Raw genomic sequence first — 21,876 nt, forward strand, 5'->3', positions numbered from 1 at the left:
GCTGGGGCAGGAGATAGAGGGCAGGACTTGAGAGAAAGGTAAAGGAGCCTGACTACCTGGTAGGAGAGTCTAGTGGGAGAAACCGAGGCCCAGGGAGGTCTTCCTGATTAGGGGTGTGAGGTTAGAACCTCTGAGACCTGACCACTGTGGTGTGGTCATGTCAGCTGTGGCCCCATATACAAGCATCTATATCTGCAGCCTGTGTGATATACTTCCCCACTGCTGTGTGTGGTAAGCAACCCCTACTCCTTTAAGGATGGGATGAGATGTCAGTCCTTCAAGAGGAAGGGCTGGGCCTCTGTGGAAGAGGACTACAGTGAGCCCTAGGGTAACCTGGTTCCCTTTTTCAAGGATAGGGAGGCCAGACAGCCAGGGCCTAGAGTCCCACAGACGTTGCCTGTGCTGTGTCGCCTGGCTTGGGACAGTGAGTGCATCCTGCTCTGTGGCTGTCCTCCAGCAACCCTGCTAGCCCCAGTCTCTAGCTCAGCTCTCCCTGTCCCTGGATAGGTGTTCTCAGCTCTCTTAATCCTGCTGTCCTCTGTCTGTCACTAGGCAAGAATGCATGGCTCTCCTGAAGCATTTGGTGCTTAATAATTTGTGGATTACAGCTAACTCTCGATAAAGATTCCCCTAATTGCTTGGCTCACCTCAGGTTCTATCATCAAAGCGAAGTGGCGAGGCCCCCCTCTCACCCTCCTTTTCTTTTTATTATCTCTTAATTAATCACTCTGGCTTTCACACTTAGCAGATAATTACAGTCTCCTGGGCACGAAGCTCATTTTCATAACCTCCTGCTCCAAGCCTGCAGCAGCAGCATCGTAGAGGGGGGTGGGAAGGAAGGGAGAGAGAGGGGAGAGCAGATAGACACATGCTGGAGGAATGTGGGGGAGGTGGCAGCCAGTGAGTCAGGTTAAGAAAGGGACAGGGAAGGGACATGTGGATTGGTGAGGGGAACACAGGACCAGGGCCCTGCTAGTGTTCCATTGGAAGGCATCCTCTCATGATAGACTTTCTTCACTGCGTTATATATCATAGGCTCTTTCAGATGTTTGGGGTCACAGTGGAGGAGGAGATGCACGTAGTCACAAGGCTTGGGGGGTGGGTAGCACTGTTGAGGAGTCTGAGTGAAGGGTACATTCCCTGAAAAGCGGGCACAGTTGAGATGGTAGCAGCATGGCTGTGACTGGAGACCCAGAGGTGAGAAGCAGGGCATGCCCTGGGGTTTGAAGCTATGGGAATGAACAGCCAATGACCAGGATAACCTGATGGAGGGAAAGGCCAGGCATTCGTCCATCGCCTTCTCTTGGGGGCAGTGCCACGTGGGTCTCAATATGTTTACTGCCCCATTTTAGAGATGAGAAGAGTATTGACTGAGATCTTCAGAGTTCAGGAAGAGTGAGTAACTGGCCCATGCAACATCAAGTTCAATCCAGTTGTGACCAGCAGTGGGTTTAGAGCATTGGCAAGAAGGGGAGGCTCTGTGACTCTTGCAGCCTCTAGACCTAAGGTCACTACTTACCCATCAGGCTTCCCTTACATATCTAATTCCGAGGTAAATAAAGGATGCACATTTAGATGGTGGATCTGAGAGGCACATGGGAGACAAGTTTTAAGTTTACCTAGCAAATCCAACATGGAGGTGGCATCAGCACAGGTGAGCTGCACAGATTATGGAAGAGAATATAAAGTTAATGTTTTTCTTTTTCCGATTCTGTTGGGTACTGTTTTGGTTTTGGTTTTGGTTTTGGTGGTGGCTGAGTCCGTCTTAGGTCCTAAAAGTGTAGGGTTTAAGGAGAAACTTCACAGCTTCTGCTTCAAATGCCAGTCCAAATGCTTATGTTCATTAAGATGGTAGACTTTGGGTCTGGCTAGTTTTGGTGTGTGATGTTTTTATTTATTTGCAAGTCCTTTATATAGTGAAGTTTACTTAAAACAAAACAAAAAAAAATCAGAAAGCAAAACAGAAGAAACCATGAGGAACACATCTCTGCGGCTTGGGCTTCAGTGGATCCTGAAGGGTCCGCCGCCCTCAGTCTGTCAGATGAGATGTAAGGGTCCCTACTTCGTTGCTATCAGCCAGCATTCAGACCTCGCCAAGTCTCAGTTTCCTTTTTGGTAAATGAGAATCTTGAAAATTTTGAGACTGTTTTGCTTAACATCCAAAGGAGAGTCTCTGGCCCGGCAAGGCACTGTTAGCAAATGGCAGTTGCTGTCTGTCCCATTGTCACCGCTGATGGATGCAGCTAGCCTGTGCCTAGCGAAGGCCAGTAAGGTCCACCCACTTCTTATAAAGCTGGTAAGAGAGGACCTTCTCCGTTTCCTGGCTGGAGGGTGGGATCAAGAGTCTCCCTGGGCACCACTGCTGGGTGTGCCAATACGCAGAGCCCTGGCAGCTAGGCCACTCTGTCTCCATGCGGTTTTCCATTGCTCTCCACAAATCAAGCTTTTTGGCCAGGGCTGCCTCCCACTGAGAGGATGAGAGCATCAGCTTCAAGCCTTAGGGCCTGTATAGCAAGAGGCTTGTCTTCTCCAGTTGAGGAAGGTTTGCAGCTTCTAGTTTCCTGGGCACTATAATAAGAAAAGCTACATCTGGAGGCACTGTGGAAATAGCATGAACCATGAGTGCGGGTGGGGATTCTAGCCCCACAGTGCTCCTGAGAGAATGACCTTAGCGACTTGGATTTTTCCAAGCACAAAACAAGAAGATCATTCATTCTCTAAGATACTTTATGGATGGACGATTGTCCAATAACCATCTAGTGGGAGTTCTCCAAAGGCTGGTCCTGGGTCTTCTGTTTCATCTTGTGAGCCTCTGTCAGAACGGCCAGTGTCAGAGAAAGACAGCTAGGAATGCAGGAGCTGTTGTGCTCAGGACCTAGAGGGGCAGTGGATGTGTGAATACATTTTTAGATCTGATATGGGCTTGGAGTAAGATGTGTGGGAACTCCCCAACACATATGCATGTGCACCCCCCCATACACACACGTAAGCATACAGAGACAGAGACATACAAGCATGCATTTATACCTATACACACATACACACCCCACACATATAATTCCACGCCCCCATACACACTCCAGCACACTCCTACATATAACCACACTCATACACCCCCACCACCACAAATACAAATGTATGTAAATACCAATTACTGCACACACACACACACACACACACACACACACACACACACTGCCCTGGGGCTAGATGCCCTGGCCTGTGGGGGATGTGGGGACCCCACCAAGGGTGTGGGTACTTATGTATTCATGTTGATAAAATGTTCCCCCTGAAGAAGCATGCTCTGGCTTTTCTCTGAACTTTAGCTTTGGTCTATGAAAAGGTTTTTCAGTCTTGTGGGAATATAAACATTTGGCAGATTTCTTTCTCTGAGAGCTGTTTTGCCTCTTTTCTTTTTCTGGGAATTTTAACCAGCAAGATCAAGGTCCCTCCACCCATCCTTCCTCTTTCCCCTTTGCCTGAGACCCCTCAGCTCCCCATCCCTTCAGCTCCCCACCCCCCCAAATGAAAACAAAGTTAATTGGTGTGTACTGGGAGCCATCTCAGAGCCAGAAGAAAGGAGTGAAGCAAACGGGCTCTCCCAAGAGGAAAGGCTGCAGGAGAGAAAAGGAAGCCAACGGCACCGTGGTGAAAAGTGAATTCCAGACACTGAAATTCTTTTGGTTTTAATCATCTCAGAGGGCAACCAGAGCTGAGCTGTGGGGGAGGGGACGAAATGAAAACCAGGGCCTTCGACTTCCAGCTTGCAGGACTCCATAAAGACTAAAACTTTCCCGATGGAGGGAGGCTTCTTGTCCTTCCACCTTGACCCTCGGGACCTGGCATTTGTCCCCTGCGTGGAGTTTGCCTCCACGAGAGAACCTGTCCTCACTGGGCCTCCCATTGTATCTGTTTACAGATTCTCAATTTTAAAGTACTGACCTTTCAGTTTTCCGGCCAAATTGCAAGTTCCCCAAGGCCCCGGGATTACTCGTTGTTCAAAACAAAACAAACAGCAAACTCCAGACTCATTCATGAGCCTTAGCTTTTCTTCATGTTCACTGTTGGGAAAGCGGAGCAAGGAAAGCATTGAAGGGGTTGAGTGGAACCTGCTATGGTAGGAAGGGAAGGCTCAAGGACAGCCTGTGGCAGAGGTATGGGTCAGTAGAGGCCTCTGGGGAGAGAGAGAGAGAGAGAGAGAGAGAGAGAGAGAGAGAGAGCGCGCATGCGTGCGTGTGTGTGTGTGTGTGTGTGTGTGTGTGTGTGTGTGTGTGTGCGCGCACACGTGTGGCGCGTTCTCACTTTTCCTCAGGATCGTGAGATGACAGCAAGGAAGCTTGAGAATTACATTGGTGACTGGGGGAGGGGGGACGGGGACGGGGAGGGGGAGGATGAGGTGATGGAGTGAGTCAGGAAATCTTGTGACTAGGTTCACAGAGATGCCCATGTCAAGGTCACCAATCGTCAGGCCACAGCCATCTCTCCTTAGACCCTTTTCCTGTGTTCAGCATCTTCTTTCCTTCCACTCTGCCCCCTCCTACATCGAGTTCTCTCTTTTCATCTGAAGGCAGCTCCCTGTATACTCAAGGCTGCCAGGTAGCTGGTTCCCCTTCTCTTCTGTTCTTTCTCCCACTTTGCTAAAACTTTGACTATTGGGTCTTTAGTGTTCTCTCTCTCTCTCTCTCTCTCTCTTGATTACTATCTCCCCCTGGTTGCTCAGAATGAATCAGATTGCCTAGGTTGGCTTAGAATGGGAGATGAGACAGGCGACTGGGCTTTGACCTTCTCATTGACTCTTCTACCTAGACACGGTTGCTTGCTCTTTTTGGGGCTTCAGGTTGACCTTCAGGAACTTGTTAGGTATTGTGTATGATCCAGAAGGAACATGTCCTTCTTTTATTTCTGGAAAAAAAGAGGAAGATGGAATTTGAACTGCTGGAGTGAAATCCAGAAACGCCTTTCAGTGTGGCCTGTGCAGGTCCCTTCACCTCAATGTAGAAGAATTATGCTGTCATCACAGGGTGACAGTTGAGACCATTTCGATAAGCTCAGTGCAGTCTCTGGGATGGTTTTGCCATTCATGGGTAGTCTATGCCAGTCTTATTGTTTTATCTTAATAGTCAATGGTGCGTAGTGCACAGGGTTCTGACTGTGTCCTTATACAAGTCCCTTTCCCAGCTAGATCATGAGTTCATTGCCCCCCCCCCCCCCAAAGTAGAGAGAATATAGGTGACACGGTCTCTCTCTGTCTTGGTCTTGTATCTGTCTACTCCCCAGTGCCTGACAGACATCGGCACTCAAAACTGTGTGTTAGTATAAAATGTGAATTTAGAGGTAAAGAAATTTGGGCTCAGAATGTCACAATGACTTTCTTTTTTTTTAAGATGTATTTTATTTATTTTTATGTATATGAATACACTGTAGCTGTACAGATGGTTGTGAGCCTTCATGTGGTTGTGGGAAATTGTATTTAGGACCTCTGCTCGCTTGGGTCAACCCTGCTCCCTCCAGCCCAAAGATTTATTTATTATTATTTGTAAGTACACTGTAGCTGTCTTCAGACACACCAGAAGAGGGCGTCAGATCTCATTACGGGTGGTTGTGAGCCACCATGTGGTTGCTGGGATTTGAACTCAGGACCTTAGGAAGAGCATTCGGTGCTCTTAACCGCAGAGCCACCTCTCCCACAATGACTTTCTTAAGTGGGTATATAGCTGATTGTTGATTGAGGGCCCTTCCTTGCACTGCTTTCTATATACTGAAAGCCAGTGGTACCCCCTCTCTAGGTGTGACAGAAAATGATCCTTCAGATGTTCCCAGAAGTGTCTTGTGAAGCAAAGTTGCCCCAACCTGAGGACCCGTGAGCTCTCATGAGGAGGAGCCAGAAGGAGAAAGGCCTAACTTCCCAGTCATAGGGTTTCCAAAATTGCCCCATGTCTCCACCTCCCTTCACACATATATCCTAGATCAATATTTCATAAAATTGAGAGGTTTTCAGTTAATGATAATGAGGAAATGTTTTATCCCCTCATCCATTTTGGAAATGGTAAGCTTCCTGTTTAAGCCATGATTTATCTCCATCCAAGGTTTGGGTTAGGAAGGTGGCAAGCACAGGTCCTGGGCATCTCGTAGATGAGACTCTGATTCCCGGAAAGGGCACTGGAAGATCTACCATACCTCTGCTTTAAATGGGCAAAACCTTACCCCTGGGGATGGCAGATAACAGTCTCAGATGCTCACCTCCATCTTGCCTTCTTACCTGGCAAGGATGGAAGGGCCCATCCTTGAAATGTCTGCTGAGCCATCTCCCAGGCCTCAGACACCTTAAGAATCTTGAAAGCCAAGATTTCATCTACCCCTGAATGATACAAATAAAAACATGGAGAATAAGGAGGCTCCAGGGTGAGGATCAGAGCTGCGGGCTCCACCATAGCCTCCCCTCCTGGCCCTGCTTACCATAACGTCTTAGTAGCCACCAGCACATGCTAGAAAACTCCTGCCTCCTCCAGTTCTCCCCAGCCCGCCCTGCTTTGCCTTCCCTGTGCAGATCTGAAAGTCCTCTCTGGGTGTCGGGTGGTTGGCAATATAAGGACCCTGCTGCCCATGGCCACTGAAGGATTTAAGGTTCAGAGAGGAAGCTTGTGAACCCTCGGGAGCATAGGATGACCCTTCCCCAGGCCCTGGACTGCCAGCAGGACCCCCATTTTCCCCAGATAAGCCTTTGTGCCCATGCCTCCTCAGGGGCTCAACTCTTGCTGTCATGGCTACCAGGAGGTTCAGACCAATTTGGAAGCCCAAAGACAGAGAAGAGGGCTTAGACAGGAGGCTGATGCAAAGAGAAAATGACGGAACTTGATAAAGAAACCGCCGGGTGTGAAATGGAAGGCGGCCAGGAAGGTGAAGGGAAGAGGAAACCAGACGAGCCTCATCCCTAGAAAGATGAAAAAGGAGGAAAAAAGAGGGGGAAGGGAAAGAGAGAAGTCTCAACTTTTATTTAAAATCTGAGAGCAGTTATATGCCTGGAGTTGTTGCCATAGCAACAGCAAAGAAAAGGAGATAGCTTGTAAAAGGGGGAGGTAGAAGGAGGAAGATTATTCAATAGAGGTAAATGTTTAAAGACAGGAACAAAAACCATTTACAGATAATTAAGTAACACACTGCGGGCTCTTTAGTCCTGCATGTGTCAGGGGACTGGCCTAAGATCTGGCCTACTTCTGCCTGGTGTCTCCCGTCCATTCCCCACCCCTAGCTCACCAAGAAAACTTCAAAGAGGCATCCAGGAATTCCAGGCACAGCCATACCTGTCTAGTCCTCTGCCCTCCTGTAGTCCCAGCTCCTCGGAACAAGGTAAAAAAAATAAAGAAAATAAAATATTTCTGGAGGGTAAGCTTGCCCTAGCCTTGGGGTGGCAGGGCTCTTGTAGCATCCTTCCAAAGCTCCAGAGGAACAGCATTCTGCCCGAGGCATCGCTGGGGCTGTGTTTAATGCTACAGCGAGTTTCTCTGTGAATGCTCACTCTAGTCCTTTCCTGGAAATACTCTCAGATTTACCCTTAGAAAGTCAGGCATCAGGGTGGTAAGTTGTGAACCAAGACCAAATAGTTTTTGCCCTGACTGAGCTGAGTGTTTGTCATGGTGCCTTGGTGTGCACTGAACAATGTTGCCCACGTTAGGCCTCTCCATGAGAGCATCTTTTCATGAGGACGCACTGGTAAACACACACACACACACACACACACACACACACACACCTAAGTGGTCTTTCCCCTCTCCTAGCCGTAACCATTCCCACTTGCTGCTCTCTTAGTTTACTTTTTATATTACTGACCAGATGTGTCTATTTGTGTTGCCTCAAATCTTTTATGGAGCAAATAAACTAATTAAATGAGTTAAGCTGTATTAACACAGTGTCGCACTTGGCCAGTAGTAAGAAAACAGAGAAAATGCCAACTACTGTTTCATGGAAACAAATAACCCGCATCATCTCTAGCCTTCCATTAGAGGCTCTGTAAAGATGGACTGGAGACCTCAGAGAACTCTTCAGATTAAAGGTCACCTGCAGTGAACACCCCACCCCGTTGACTATACTGGACAGTGCCTCAACATTTTGACACCCACTAACCTGATTTCTTTCATCTTTTCCACACACACTGCGGAATGCTTCATGTCGGTTTGAAGATATTAACCAGGCTTGTTTGCTTTTTCGAGTTGACTTGGATGCTTTTTAGGGAAGCTTCTAATTCCTTGCTCATACTCAAACATTCTGGGTGCCCGGGATTAAGATTCTTTTCCCACAGATAATCTTCAGGGTGAGAAACTTACGTATCACTGAGAACTGGCAGCATTTCATTGATTCTGTTTTGCTCCGCCAGGCAGGGAGAGAATGCCATCTCAGGAAGACAGAGTAGGTGCATAGAGCTGCCCCAGAGAGGCTTGTTTCTCAGCTGGGAGCCACCTGCCTTAATTCAAGGGGGGAGGCTCTATCTAGTTCCATTTCTTTTGTGTGTGTTGGTTTGCCACCAATCCTTCCACTCCTGCTGGGACCAGGCTAAGAAGGAACCTTGGAACCCTGTTTGGCTGAGTCCCATACTCATTCATGACAATTGCATGTGAGATCACTGGTTGGACTGATAGACCCAGGCTCACTAGCTGGAGTGAATCCAGCTTTTTTTTTCATCCTCTGAATTGGAGAATCTACTCAGTGGATACATGTCTTGTCTCTCTCCTTTGCCCAAGAAGTCTGCAGGCTCCCATGTTTTCTATTCCTTCTTTTGCCTCCCCTCTCCTTCTAGGGTCCTCTTTTTCCTTTCACATTTTCAAGGCCGCCCCCTTTTTTATTTCCATTGATTTTTTTAAGAAAGAAAATAATTTCATAATTGGGCCCCCCCACCCCCTACATACAACCTGTATTTGTTTATTTTTATTTTTAGAAGAAGGATTTTTATATAGCCCAGGTTGGCCTTGAATTTTCCAGACCTATACCCACTTCCTCTATCGCCCCCTCCCCGAATCATTCTTTCCCAGTTGATTACAAGAGAGAGAGAGAGAGAGAGAGAGTGAGAGAGAGCGAGAGAGAGCTCTCCAGTCCCCTCAGTCTGAGCTGTTTGACTCAGAAGACAAAAGACCCTTCAGAATTGAGAAAGGAAGGGAGAAAGGAAATGCAAAAAAAAAAAAAATCAGTTAAGAATCTTCATCAGGGTCAAAACCTGACAGGAAAGCTTTGTTTGAAGGGAATGTGAGGGCAGGGCAGGGGTGGGGGAACTGGCAATTGGCCCTCAAAAGGCAAATATCTTGAGTTGGAGGAAATGTGTAGATCAGCGGCTATTCTCACTGAAGTCATGGAGGATTTCTGAGTCTGGTTCCTCTGTGGCTGGCAGAGTGTGTGGAGAGCAAAGACTCCACAAGAGAAGGAAGGGGAAGCAGGAAGCGGCCATTTTAATTCCATACTGTGTCAGAATTGTCAAGAGTCTACAGAGACTCCAGGGGCTGGGGGTAGAGGTCTTGAGTGCTGGCTGTCATCCCAGCCTTCTGTTTGTGGAGAGGGAAAGAGAAGCCAGTGAGCAGAGCTGAGGTCTGGTAAGGCTTAGGACTGGGCAACATTCTTGGTCAGCAGGGAGATCACTGCCCTGTTGCCGCCATGGACTAAGATGGCAGACAGGGAAGGTGTTGAGTCACTGCAACCATTAGCGTTTCTGAGACTTTGGGCAGAGACAACTCAGAGATGTCCTCTGAGTGGCTAAAGAGAGACAGTAGAGAGTTACATGGAGGATTATTGAAGGCTATCAAGAGACAATTAGGGGATGGAGAGATGGCTCAGTGGTTGAGGGTACTGGCTGCTCTTCCAGAGGACCCAGGTTCAATTCCCAGCACCCACATGACAATACATAGCTCTCTGTAACTCCAGTTCCAGGGATTCAGACACCACACATAGACACATGCAGACAAAACATCAATGCACATAAATAAATGCATTATAAGAATGAGACAATTAGCTAGGTCTAATTCCCACTCAGCCCGAGACGCTGAGTCAGGAGGATCAGGGGTTTCCGAATACCCTTTGCTGTAAAGTAGGTTCCATATAAGCTAGGGATACAGTGCTGTGAGACAGCCAAAATGAGGAAGTGCTGCCAGCAGGACCCTGGACTGCAGGGATCTCTAGAATCTACAGGGGTAAGGAAGTGGGGGACAGTGCTCTGGCAGGAGGCCACACAGATGTGGCCTAGCAGGCCCTGCTAAGGGATTGGCTTGGCCAGTTTGGGAACTATTTGTGGCAAGTTTTTAAGTCCCAGACTGCTTTTGCCCTAGTACCTGGAATCCAGCCACCAATTGATAAGTTGAGAGAGCATAGGACCTGATTTCAATGTTAGCCGGAACAAAACATAATTTGAAGAGAAATTTGCTTCTGCTACACACAGCTGCTGCGGCACCCACGGAAACCTGTGTGTGGTTCCTTCAGACAACCTGGGAATGCCTTTCATTTTCCTGCCTCTCTGTCTCCAAGTTGAACCAAAATACTGAGGTCCACAGCCTCTAACCTGCCCCTTAGAAATCCCTTAGACAGACATACTGCCTGGAGCAAGCAGTCCTGTGACCCACTCCCTCCCTGGAACAGACCCGTGACGAGCACGTGGGCTTAGGGCGAATGACAATAGCCCCAGAGGATGGGGTGGGCAGCCTCGGAGTGCCTGGACTCCTGTGGTGTTGAGGGGAGAGAAACAAGATGGCTTCGGGAAGGATTACAACTCTTCGTGTCCCTTACTGTTCCCACTCTCTCAGGCAGACAAAGGAAAAGGTGTGATTGATCGGTGAGAAAGGAAGGAGAGAGTAACCTTGGGCACCGCTGTCTCAGCCGCAGGGCCCTACAGATGCGGTCCTCCCTGGCCCTCCACCAGCTTTTCGCTCAGTCCACTGGCTGTGGTGGAGGAAGGCAGGAATGGAAACTGGAGGCCTAATTGCTAGGTCTCTCTCAGCTCTTCCAGGGAGCACAGGCAGGAAATTCCTCAGATTCCAGGCTTGTAGGATCATTGCTGAGTGTTAACCGCAGAGCTGGGGCAAGGGGCTGGAGGCAAAGGGAGCTGCCTCCTCTCCTGATTCTTTTCCCTTTGTTTTAAAACAGGCTCAATTAAAAGAGTTTAGAGGGGCGGCCGGCTGAAACAAAAGCCCCCACTGTAACAATCCTCCCGAAGAAAAAGTCCCCAGATGTGGGAATCCCAGAAAAATTAGTGCTGAATTGAGTAATTTTGAAGTTGAAAATAAACTGTTGTGGACTCGCACAGGAATTTGTTCCCAGGGTGAATTTTTTTCTTTTCTTTCAGCTCTCAGTGAAAGGAAAGGTCCTTAAGAAGAAGCTCACTAAGAGGAGATAGGGGTGGCTGCAAGCAGTGGGCAGGAAGGGTACTGTCTGTCTGTCTGTCTGTCTGTCTACCCCTGAGGCTTGTGCTTTGCCTCACCTGGGATGAGATCCCTCCTAAGTCACTAGGCTATAGGGGTCTGTTTGCATGTCTCCCCTCCGTGTCCCGCGCAGGGCAGTCCAGGCCGCCTCTGCCCAGTCTGCCATCCAGATGCATTTTGCAAGCCCTCCAGGGAGCCCTCTCAGTTTCCCAAAGAACAACTGCTCCATCCCCTTGGGCTTCGAGAGCAACTGCCTGTACCTCAGTAGATTCTGTCCCTGCTGAACTAGAGTGAGCTGTTTACTGCCCGGTGCTCTCTGTTCTTTAGGAGACAGAATGTGACTTGGTTATGTTATTAACCTCATAGTGGAGTGTCAGGGCAGCTGCTCCACAGTAAGTACACACACACACACATACAATTGGGAAGAATAGCAACCTTGTTGAGTTAACGTCCCAGTCCTGGAGGGCTAGATTATCCATTTGTCGAGTCTCTGTAATGGATGTTCAGTACACTGTCTGGTTTGTCCTCCAGCTCAGCAATTCATGCTGTCATGTAACATGTACTCTGAGAAGATGAAAACCGTGTGTGTTTGTGTGTGTGTGTGTGTGTGTGTGTGTGCTATCTTCCCTATAGCATAATAGTTGCTGCTAAAAATTCTCCTCCACGAGTTCCAGCGCCAATCAGAACTGACCTCAGTGTGGCCCACACCCCTGCTGGTGTGGCGTGATAGACGGTAGATGACTGAGATCCGTGTTTCATTACAGCTGATGATAGGGCTGCCTCAAAAGCGGAGGAATTGTGGGTCTGAGGAGGAAGAAGCAGCAGGCCCATATCCGCTGTGATTCTTGCTGTCGCTACCCATTCTGGGACATGGGCTGAGCCTAGAAGGTTGTGGACCCAACCTCAACAGCCTAAAAATGACCAGTGTGGGCTGCCATCTCAATCAAAGCCTCAATCATTGCGTCAAAAACGCTGTGTCCCAGAGCTGTCCGTTTTGGGAATGAGAAATATGAGATATTTTCATTCTTCCAACTGTTGTATCCCCATTCTCGGTGACCACGACCCAGGGTTCACTGAGAGAGCAGAAGCCACTCGACTGGCTCTGTGCTATTAACTTTCCTCTTGGCTGCTTCACTCCTCTGGTTTGACTCTCCAGGGTGTGGCTGAGGTACCCTGCATCTTCGTTTTCTTCCTGAGTCTGCTCTTAACGTTGTAAAAACTATCTAACCTCCTCGGGCCTCCAACAGTCCTAACATGACAAACTTGGGCTGGGCAAAACTTTTTTCTTTACTTTTATTTTTTCTTTTCTTTTTTTTGGGGGGGGGTGGGGGGCAAGGTCTTACTATGCGGCTTTGACTAGCCTGGACCTCCATATTGTGGCCAGGCTGCCCTTCAATCTCACATAGACCTGACTGCCTCTGCGTCCCTGTGCTGGAATTAAAGGTGATGATCAGTAGCTGAAGCTCCTCTTACCTGTAACTTTTTTGTGTGTCTGTGGGTGGAAAGAAGCATTCATACCTGTTGCGGCCCGCCTGCGGTCCACAACACGAACGGTTCAACTGAAAATGGCAGTTCAGGCTGAAAGAGAGGAAACTAGACGGGGCGGAAGAAACAATGGAGTCAAGACAACATTCTGATCAAGACTCAATTTAATATTTCCAGACACCCAGTTTATAAAGGAAGGGGGAGGGAACCCAATTTCCCGCCAAGTAACTCAGGGTCCAGTAGCAGGACGAACATGTGTGACTCCAGGCAGCAAAGGCAGGTTCCAGCAGTGGGCGTGGCAGGACGAATGAGCCGGTAGCTCCACCCTTGAGCAGGCAGGTTCCAGGCTGGGGGAAGGGAGGCCACACATACCCATGAGTTTCCACTGGGTACCATCTCCTTTCCATAATAAGTTACATTTGTATGTTTTTACCTTTCTGTAGTCTCACCTTCTGGAGAAGACCACAAGGCCCTTAGGAAGTTTATAGCATGACAGTAGTGGAAGGAATGGGTGGGACTCTCCTTAGTCCCACTGTTAACCTGAAGCTTTCAGAAGAACACCCATTGTTACATATATAGCTAGATATAGATATAGAGATATAAATATGCTTACATCTATGTATATATGTATGATGCACATATAATTCAAACCATACATTATATGCAGCATATATACATATGCTGCAGATACATATGATGTTACTCAAGGTGTTAAACACCAGAAAGACAGGAAATAGGATTGACTGTGATGTGGATGGTGCTGGTTTGGCTAGGTTTTCTGAACAAGGTTAAATTCACAGCAAGGCTCAAAGGAGCCAAGAGTTTTGGGTTGCAGGAGAGGAAAGAAATCCACTCCAGGTGTGTGAGTGACTGTGGCCGAGGGGTGGAGCTTGGGAAAGCCATATGCACCTGGCTTCTTAGTGAGCAGCTTCTATGGGTTCTTGAACAGTAGGTCAGCTAGGGAGGCTATATTCCAATTGCTAAACACCTGGATGGGGGAAGGTAAGAATCGAAGAAGATTAGAGAGGCCATTTCCCACTAAACGCAGCTAGAAGGGTGGAGGGATGTGGAGAACAATGTTATAGATATCCAGAAGAAGGGAATCTTGCCACAGAGATTGTTGTGTTGAATACCTACCCTATTCCAGGGTGTCAGTTCTGGAAGGGACCTTAGAGATGATCTGGTTCCTGGGTTAGAAAACTGAAGACCAGAAAAGGAATGTGACCTGTTCAAAGCACACTGCTTAGCCAGGCTGGAAGACCTGACTACTGACTTCCATTCTAGCAAAGGTTCTTCCTGCTATGGCTAAGTGCCGCCACTGTTTTGTTATGGTTGCATGTGTACATGTGTATGTGTGTGTGTGTGTGTGTGAGAGAGAGATAGAGAGAGAGAGAGAGAGAGAGAGAGTGTTTCTCCTAGTCTTTTATGTAGATTTGTGTGTGTTTCTCCTAGTCTTTTATGTAGGCTTGGCTTCAAACTCACTATGTAGTCAAGGATAACCTGAATTTCTGTCCTTCTTCTGTCTGCCTCCTAAGAGCTGACTTAAAGGCCTATACCATGGCACCCAGTTTATGTGGTACTAGAGACAGAACTCAGAGCTTCTTACACACGAGACAAGTGAGCTAGATTCCTAGCCCCACCTATTGTCTTTGGCCCCCAGAGCTGCACTGGCTAGAGTGACCTTAACCACTCCTGCATCCCTGCTGCAGATGTGCCAACTCCTAAAAGTCAGGACTTGTCCTGGATCTTTCCTTACCACCAAAATGGAAGGCCCTGGGAAGAAGTGAACTAACTCCCCATATAATCTTAGTGAGATTGTGCCAGGTACAGATGAAGTGAGACAGTGCAGTAACTGGATGGGAGGGAGGCCAAAGGCCACGTGTTCAGGCAGGCAGGCTCTCTTGGACCAGGTTTCTTCCACCCCTCCACCATACTCATCATTCTCTGTCTTGTGTGAGGGTGTCTACAGGGCTTCTGCTGAAGTGATGTGGGCCTAGCTGGCTTCCAGCTTGCTCCTTCCCAGGATTCCTGATCTATATATATATGCTCAGTGTGGGTCAAATGAGGCTAGATCTTGAACCTGGGATGGGAAGGGTGGAGAAGAGCCAGTGGAGCCCACTCAATGATAGGGTTCCAGTGGGGCCCACTCAATGATAGGGTTCCAGGTGTCTTCTACAGTTCTCCCTGGTTTGGCCTGCAGCCATGAAGAGTTCCACCCAGATGCAAAGTCCCTGGCCTGGATGGTCATGCCGTGATCTTGTAAAGGGCAAAAGCGTAAGTGGTGTCCATCGCCATTCCTTCTGTAGCCCAACTGTCCTTTGAGATGCTGGGGAGTGTGGGTGATCGCTGTCTCTGCGTGGACTGTGCCAGACTTTGTCATTTCGTTTCCCCTGTACCCCCCTGTTGACACATATCTGTTGTTCTAGATATCAACAACATGTTTTCATTTGACTGTCACTGCGGCCGGCCTCTGCAGGGTGCCAGGTACAGTTAGGTGTTGAGGAAAAGGTGAATGAACACAATGTGCTTACAGTCTTCCTAAGAGCTCACAGTTAAACAAGGTTTTGTTTAACACCAACAACATTCAATCAAATATAGCACATTGATTGACTATGTAGAAAGGCACTTTAAGGCAGAGCAGAATCCCTTACCCACCAGGCAGGGCCATCAATTGTCCCTTCTTTGAGTAGCAGGCAGCAGAGAGAGAGAGAGAGAGAGAGAGAGAGAGAGAGAGAGAGAGAGAGAGAGAGAGAGAGAGAGAGAGAGAGAGAGAGATCAAGCAGAAGAAACAGGAAACGGAAGATTTGGACAACTTCTTTCATTGGCAATAGATGCTCTCTGTAAGTGTTAGTTACTTTTATATTGCTGTGACAAAATATCATGACTAAGGCTGTTTGTAAGAGAAAGTGTTGTAATTGGGCTCCTAGAGACTTAGGGCCTGTGATGGTGGAGTGAAGGCATGGAGACAGGCAGCTAGGGCAGCCGCTGATGACTTGATCTACAAGTCACAGAGGGAACACTGAGAATGGCATGAGTTGTCTGAAACCTCAAAGCCCACCCCCAGTGACACACCTCCTTCAACAAGGCCACACCTCCTAATCCTTCCTGAACAGTTCCACCACATTGGGGACCAATTACTCAGACATACAAACCTGGGGGGGGGGGCATCATCTTTAAACCACCACATGGACTGAGCAATGTATAGCACTACACTGGCAATCAGGGTCTTATGTACAAATAAAGATGGACTTAAATAATTCCTCAGGTCTCTCCCAGATTTATGGTCAAGTCAATTGAAAGATTTCTTGGAAGGAGTGCAATTTTAGAAAATGGGAAGGAAATGTTCAAGTTATACTCTTAGGGAAGATATCCCTTCCTTTAGACCATCTTAGCAAAACAGAGCTTGAAAATAAAGAGGGAGGAGAGAGAGACAAGGGCCTGGAACTCATATCATGAGTAAATAACATGGGGATCCCTGAGGAAGACTGTGGTAAGGTCTTCAGTGCCAGCTACAGAAAACCAGACAGGAGAGTGGAAGTTTCCAGAGGACTACAGAGTAAGGAGGCAGGCTGGGAGAAAGAGGTCAGGTGTTCTCCCTTCAGCTTCCACTGACCTCAGGACTGAAACCAGAGACAGTGTAGCCAAATGAGGCTAATCAGAAGTTGGAATTTCTTGCCCTTAAATGAAGAAGCCATCTCAATTGGAGTCTCCCTTTATTTAGACTTCCTTAACAGCAGATGTGGCCGCTTAGGTGTGGCTGGCAGGTACCTGTCACCAAGCTGACCTGCACCCACTCTCCACAAAGTCTGGGGCACTGCCTCTGGGTGGAGACAGCATCCTTAGCCCTGACTCCACAAACTTTAAATTGTCCCTGGACTCCCTGTTTGCTGCTTGCAAGTGGCTCTTGGGCTACACTAACGCTGGCCAGGTCTTCCAGAGATTTACCAAGCTCTCCCGCCAGGCCAGAACTGTGCACAAATACCTCTTCATTGAGTGCTAGAATAAGAGAGGCAGGAGGGTGGATGGGAGCAGGAAGGGAGGAAATCCTGAGAAGGGGAGTGTGGAAAAAGAGGAAAACACCAGTGAGGGGCCGCTGGGTGGGGCTGAGAAGGGGGCGGGTGGAACAAGACTGCAGAAGCAAGGAAGTGAAGCTGGCCTCTGAGCAAGCTAGCTAAGGTTGCAGCAGGAGAAAGGGCGGTCAGGGCCTGAGAAGAGAAACAAAGGGGAGATGGAGATGGAGGTGGGGCTCTGAGAAGGAAGCTGTGGAGAAAAGAAGTGGAGGTAGTAAGAGAAAGCTGGGGACAGGATGAATAGAGTGAGTGAGCAAGGTGGGCAAAGGAGCCTTGAGCCTGAGAGCCTGGGGGGAGGGAAAAGAAAGGGCCAGGGAAGTATGGGGTGTGAGAGGAAGAGAGCGAGGAAAATACAAGGCCAGAGAACCATGCCTGTTACACTCTCTAGTATGCCTCCACCCTCCTGAGCAGCAGGGCATCTTGTGGTCCAAGAACTGCTGGGCCAGGCAGCAGGGCAGCAGGAAGTGGCTTGGCACTAGGATGGTGCAGGGCAGGGCAGGATCTGTAGTTAACTGTGGTGAAGGGTGAAGAAGGGTTCCCCCCCCATGTCTCCCTGGAGGCAGATTTGCATTTCTGCTGCATGGCCTGGCTGCTATGACAGAATGTGCACTAATTTCCTTGGAGTTTGGGGTCCTAATTTTCTCTCAGGTGAGTTCTGGATAGTCTCGAGGAGGCCAGAAGCCACAGGAGAAGCAGGCGAGAGGAAATGGCCACAGTCATGGCTTTCCTCTCCAGGAGCTCTGTGGTGTACCTCTTCTGTCTGTCTGTACTAATGCTTCTCACGCGGCCATTACCGAGGGGAGATGCTGACCCCTGGAACTAAGGTATTCTTTCTCCCTGTTTTTGGGTCTCTGGCTGATGCACTAGGCCTTATGGAGTACAGAAAGGTGGTTTGGAGATCCTGCTCCGTGAGGGGGTTATAGCCTGATGCAAGTTCATGAGAGATGGAAGGCAGCGGGCTTTGAGAAATGTGATGACATCAAAGTTGAGGCTAACATGGATTTTCAAGTCAGACAGACTTGGTTATAATCACCTGCAAGGTCTTGAGTCAGTTTCTGCGTGTTGTTTTCCACATGCATGCACTAACCGTGCGTTGGTACCTTCCAAAGTGACAGCAAGTGATTTTAGGAGGCTGTTTAATTAGCCGCACTATTTGACAAGGGGTATCTAACACACAGAGAGACCCTAAGACACTATCCAAAGTCACAGATAGGATGTGACAAGATGGTGGGCTTCGAATCAGACAGGCTGCCCTAGAGCCTTTGCTGGTGTTTGTTTGTTTGTTAGTAATAGCTGTGGGGGAGCAGGACAGGCTGGGAACTTAGTGCATAGTAGGTCTCCTCAGAGCAAGGCCAGAGACGCTGAATTGCCCGATGAGTAGCGTAACTAGGAAGCTCTGAGTGGCAGAAATCAGGTTTTATGAGAAAGTCTGGGGGAGGTTTTAACCTTTGGGGTAAGTTAATAAATAGGATTTCAGTCTTTGGAACAGGTCTGGGGAAGCCCCAGGAGGCAACCTGGCAACTTCAGAAAAGACCAGTGCTCCCATCTCCACAGCACATTCTCAGGAGGGCTAATGCGACTCCTGTAACTCCCCCTGGTCCTCGAGGTGGGGCCTGCTCACTTCTGCCACCAGGCGTGAAACATAGCAGATAACTGTTCTGTCTGCTCCAGCTTTCTCCACGACTGACCCTTGACCTTCGCCTTCTGTAAAACACAGCCTTTGTACCCCAGCCACACTGTGACTCGGTTGGCCTTGTCTGCTTGCCCAAGATCCCATGGTCACCTGTGTCCTCAGGGTGAACTGCACCGTAATTTGCTCTAACTGGTTTGTCATTTAAGCCTGTGTAATGCTGGGGTGGGGTGGTGACATGGACCTGAGCGAAGTGTCCCTCCCAGAATGGCTAGCGATGAGCTGATGCAAGTTTGATGGAATTTAGGGAAAGCTTGGGCCGTTCCTTTCCTGTTTAATTGCTCCCTAGCTGGGTCCAGCAAGCTTTAGGACTTTCTCTCTAGGGTATTTCTCTCATTTGCTGGTGTGCCAAGTTTTATGTAAGGCACAGGGACCAGGGTGAACAAAGCAGTTTCTGATGCTGGAAATGCAGCGCCCAGGAGTCATTTTCCTGCTGGGAGTTTGGGGACTGCACCATCTTGAGGGTTTGCTTGCCTACCTATTTTTAAAATTTATTTTTCTCCTTATTTTTGTCTGGATATCAAACCAAGGGCTTGTGCAAGCTAGGCAAGACTATAACAGTTATATGCATCCTTGGTGTCTATTCTCCTTTTTATTGATACATAATGATCTTCCATTTAGTAAGGGATTCACAGTTTCTATGTGTGATTTTCACTGCAAGTCCATGAAGAGATATTATCTCCATCTTCCAGTTGGTAAACTCATGACAGAGAGGCCAGGCTGCAGACCCTGACCTTCTCCAAGAGTTTCCTGTGTGTTTTACCTATGACACTGAATGCTGAAACATTAAGCCTTGCTTCCCTATACGTTAAAAAGATGATCTTTGTCTTTGTGGTTGTCTGCACAAGCCTTTATTAAGCACATAACTGTGTCTGGCTCACTGTGGACATGTGAAGAGATACATGTGGCCCACCCGTGCCTGCATGGACCATGGTCAAAACCAGAGACAATGGCCTGGATTGAATGCCTAGGGCAGTAGACAGAGGAGTTAGAGGAAGAATCTACACTATTTACTAGACTCTGTGAGGCAAGTTGCCTGGGTGGGTCTCCATGCTGCACAGGACGGACATGTTCAATAGCCATTCTAATTTTCCCTTCCCCTTACCATTAAAATAAGCAGCAGCTGCCATCTGCCCCACGTGTGCACATACAAAAGTGCATATTTAAGAGTATAGATATATTATTTTTAAAATAGTTTTCTTCATGCGGCCAGTGGGCAGTTGAATAGGTTGTGTAAGGCGAATAGTTATGGGATCCTATGTTTAGATAATGATGAGAGAGTCTCAGCTCCCTCCACCCGTTGCAATATAGTGAAATTTATTCTTCAATATATAGCAATTTCATCTAACACTGAGCTTTTAATATCGAATAAGCATATATAATTAATGTCGGGAAAGTATGAGGTTGCAGCTCTGAAATCAGAAAGATAAGAATTTTAATCCTGGGCCACCGAATAGTTAGTCACATATCTGAGGCCAGCTGACTTATCTAGTGTTTGCTGAGCCTCCGTTGCTTCATAGGCAATTGAGAAAATTATCTCTACCACACAGGACTGCCCAGAGAATTCAGTGGGATTATATGTGTAAAAATGTATAACCTGGGGGCTTAAAGTCGTCTTGTGAAATTTTAATTTATAATTTTAGGAGCTAAATGCACGTGGTGCAAACATTTTAAAATGTAGGATGATGAGCTGTGAAAATCTCTTCTCCTCATTGTGGGCCTGTGGCTGCTGTCTCTCTCCTCTCCTTTATGCATATTGGACCTCGACAAATCCTTTGTATTGGGCAAGGCATGGTTTGTGAGGCTTCTTCTTCAGGCATAAAAATAGAAGCCTGGGCAGGGTGCACAGGTCCCCTAAGGCCACTCAAATGAGCACTGAGATTCCTCTGACAGTCCCTTGAGAGCTCCCTGCCACCCCCCACCCTCACTTCAAACTCTTACTGTGATTTTATAATAAATGAAATTTATAATTATAATTTTAAGACACATTTTAAAAAGTTATTTATGTGTGTGTGTGTGTGTGTGTGTGTGTGTGTGTGTGTGTGTGTGTGTATGTATGAATGCAGGTACCCTCAGAGGCCAAAAGAAGGCATCAAATTCCCTGCAGCTGGAGTCATGGGCAAGTTGTGAGCTTCCTGACATGGCTTCTGGGATGTACTCTTGCTGGGATAGCCCATGTCATGTACTCTTAACTGCTGGGCCATCTCTCCAGCCCTAGACTCTTGCATATAATTTTAGCTGATTCCTCTTTCACTGGAAGCTGAGGTTCATACCTTAATGTCTTTTTTGCATTCATCCCCAGCAGGGCTTTAGGAATGACTCTGGAGAGCCCTAGCACACGTCTAATGACCTGCCAATCAAGCCTGCTCCCTGAGAAGCCCAGGTTTCTGAGTCAGAAGATGTGGGCTCCACACTTAGTCGTTGCTTATCTTATCTTTGTGACTTTGGGTGAGTTTCTCCATTTCTCTGAGAGTCTTTGCCTCTTAAACAGTGTTGGTCACTTGTCGTTTCCAGAAATGTGTAAGCTAACATTTATAAAGCATCATGTTATAGATTGTGATGTCGTAAACAAATCTGTGATATGGTTTCTCTCTGCCAGGCCTGGGGAGGCTTGGAAGTGTAGTCAGGAGAGAGCAGCTCCGAGAGAGTCTTGCTAGCCCTGTATCCCTTCCCTGAATGAAGTTTCCAGAATCCAGGTCCCCCAGCCCTGCTGACTCATGGACTACTGACTCTCCATTCCCTAGCTGATCCCAGCCCCATTTGCTTCTTCTAGTCCAAAGGGAGCAATAATCCCATTATGAAGACATGTCTCATTAAGACATCTCCAAGATAGAGCCAGCCCTGTAGACTCTGGGTTGCTGCCTGCAAAGGCTTCTCCTCCCTTCCCCCATTCATTAATGAATATGGGAGGTTTTATTCCCCCCAACAAAAGTGTTAATTAGACATTGCTCTGAACAGGGATATTACACAAATGAATTAAACTTAAATCAATCAGCGAGCCGGCTCTGTGCTTCAGGTCCCCTGAATGAGGAGGGAATTGAAGGCTGTGATGGGAAACAGGTGGCGGGATGTCTTCCCTAGTGGAGAAGGAGAAGGAAGACGCTTCCCTTTGTTGCCAGCAGATACCTTGATTCTTAAGCTTCCTCTGCCGTCTCTCCCCCTCCCTTTTATTATTTCCCTCTTCCCATCCTATACATGCACACACACAAATGTCCTTGAGATTTTGAGAGTCTCGATTCAA

General features: G+C 47.9%; 1 protein-coding gene across 4 annotated transcripts in view; it reads left to right on the plus strand.

Annotated features, from left to right (window-relative positions):
- Positions 1-21,876, plus strand: part of Kirrel1 (kirre like nephrin family adhesion molecule 1) — a 95,931-nt gene that overhangs the window by 12,710 nt on the left and 61,345 nt on the right. For 2 of the 4 annotated variants that reach the window (XM_029475391.2, XM_021157515.2), the window contains exon 2: positions 20,938-21,083. The exons of 1 other annotated variant lie outside the window; for it this stretch is intronic. In XM_029475391.2, coding sequence (XP_029331251.1) covers positions 20,951-21,083 — 133 coding nt within the window. In that variant the 5' untranslated portion in view covers positions 20,938-20,950. The remainder of the gene's footprint in view (positions 1-20,937; positions 21,084-21,876) is intronic. One more of the 4 variants, XM_029475392.2, reaches the window with a different exon arrangement.

The sequence above is a fragment of the Mus caroli genome, unplaced genomic scaffold (assembly GCF_978045245.1).
Source record: "Mus caroli unplaced genomic scaffold, Mus_caroli_1 scaffold_3, whole genome shotgun sequence".
Classification (NCBI taxonomy): domain Eukaryota; kingdom Metazoa; phylum Chordata; class Mammalia; order Rodentia; family Muridae; genus Mus; species Mus caroli.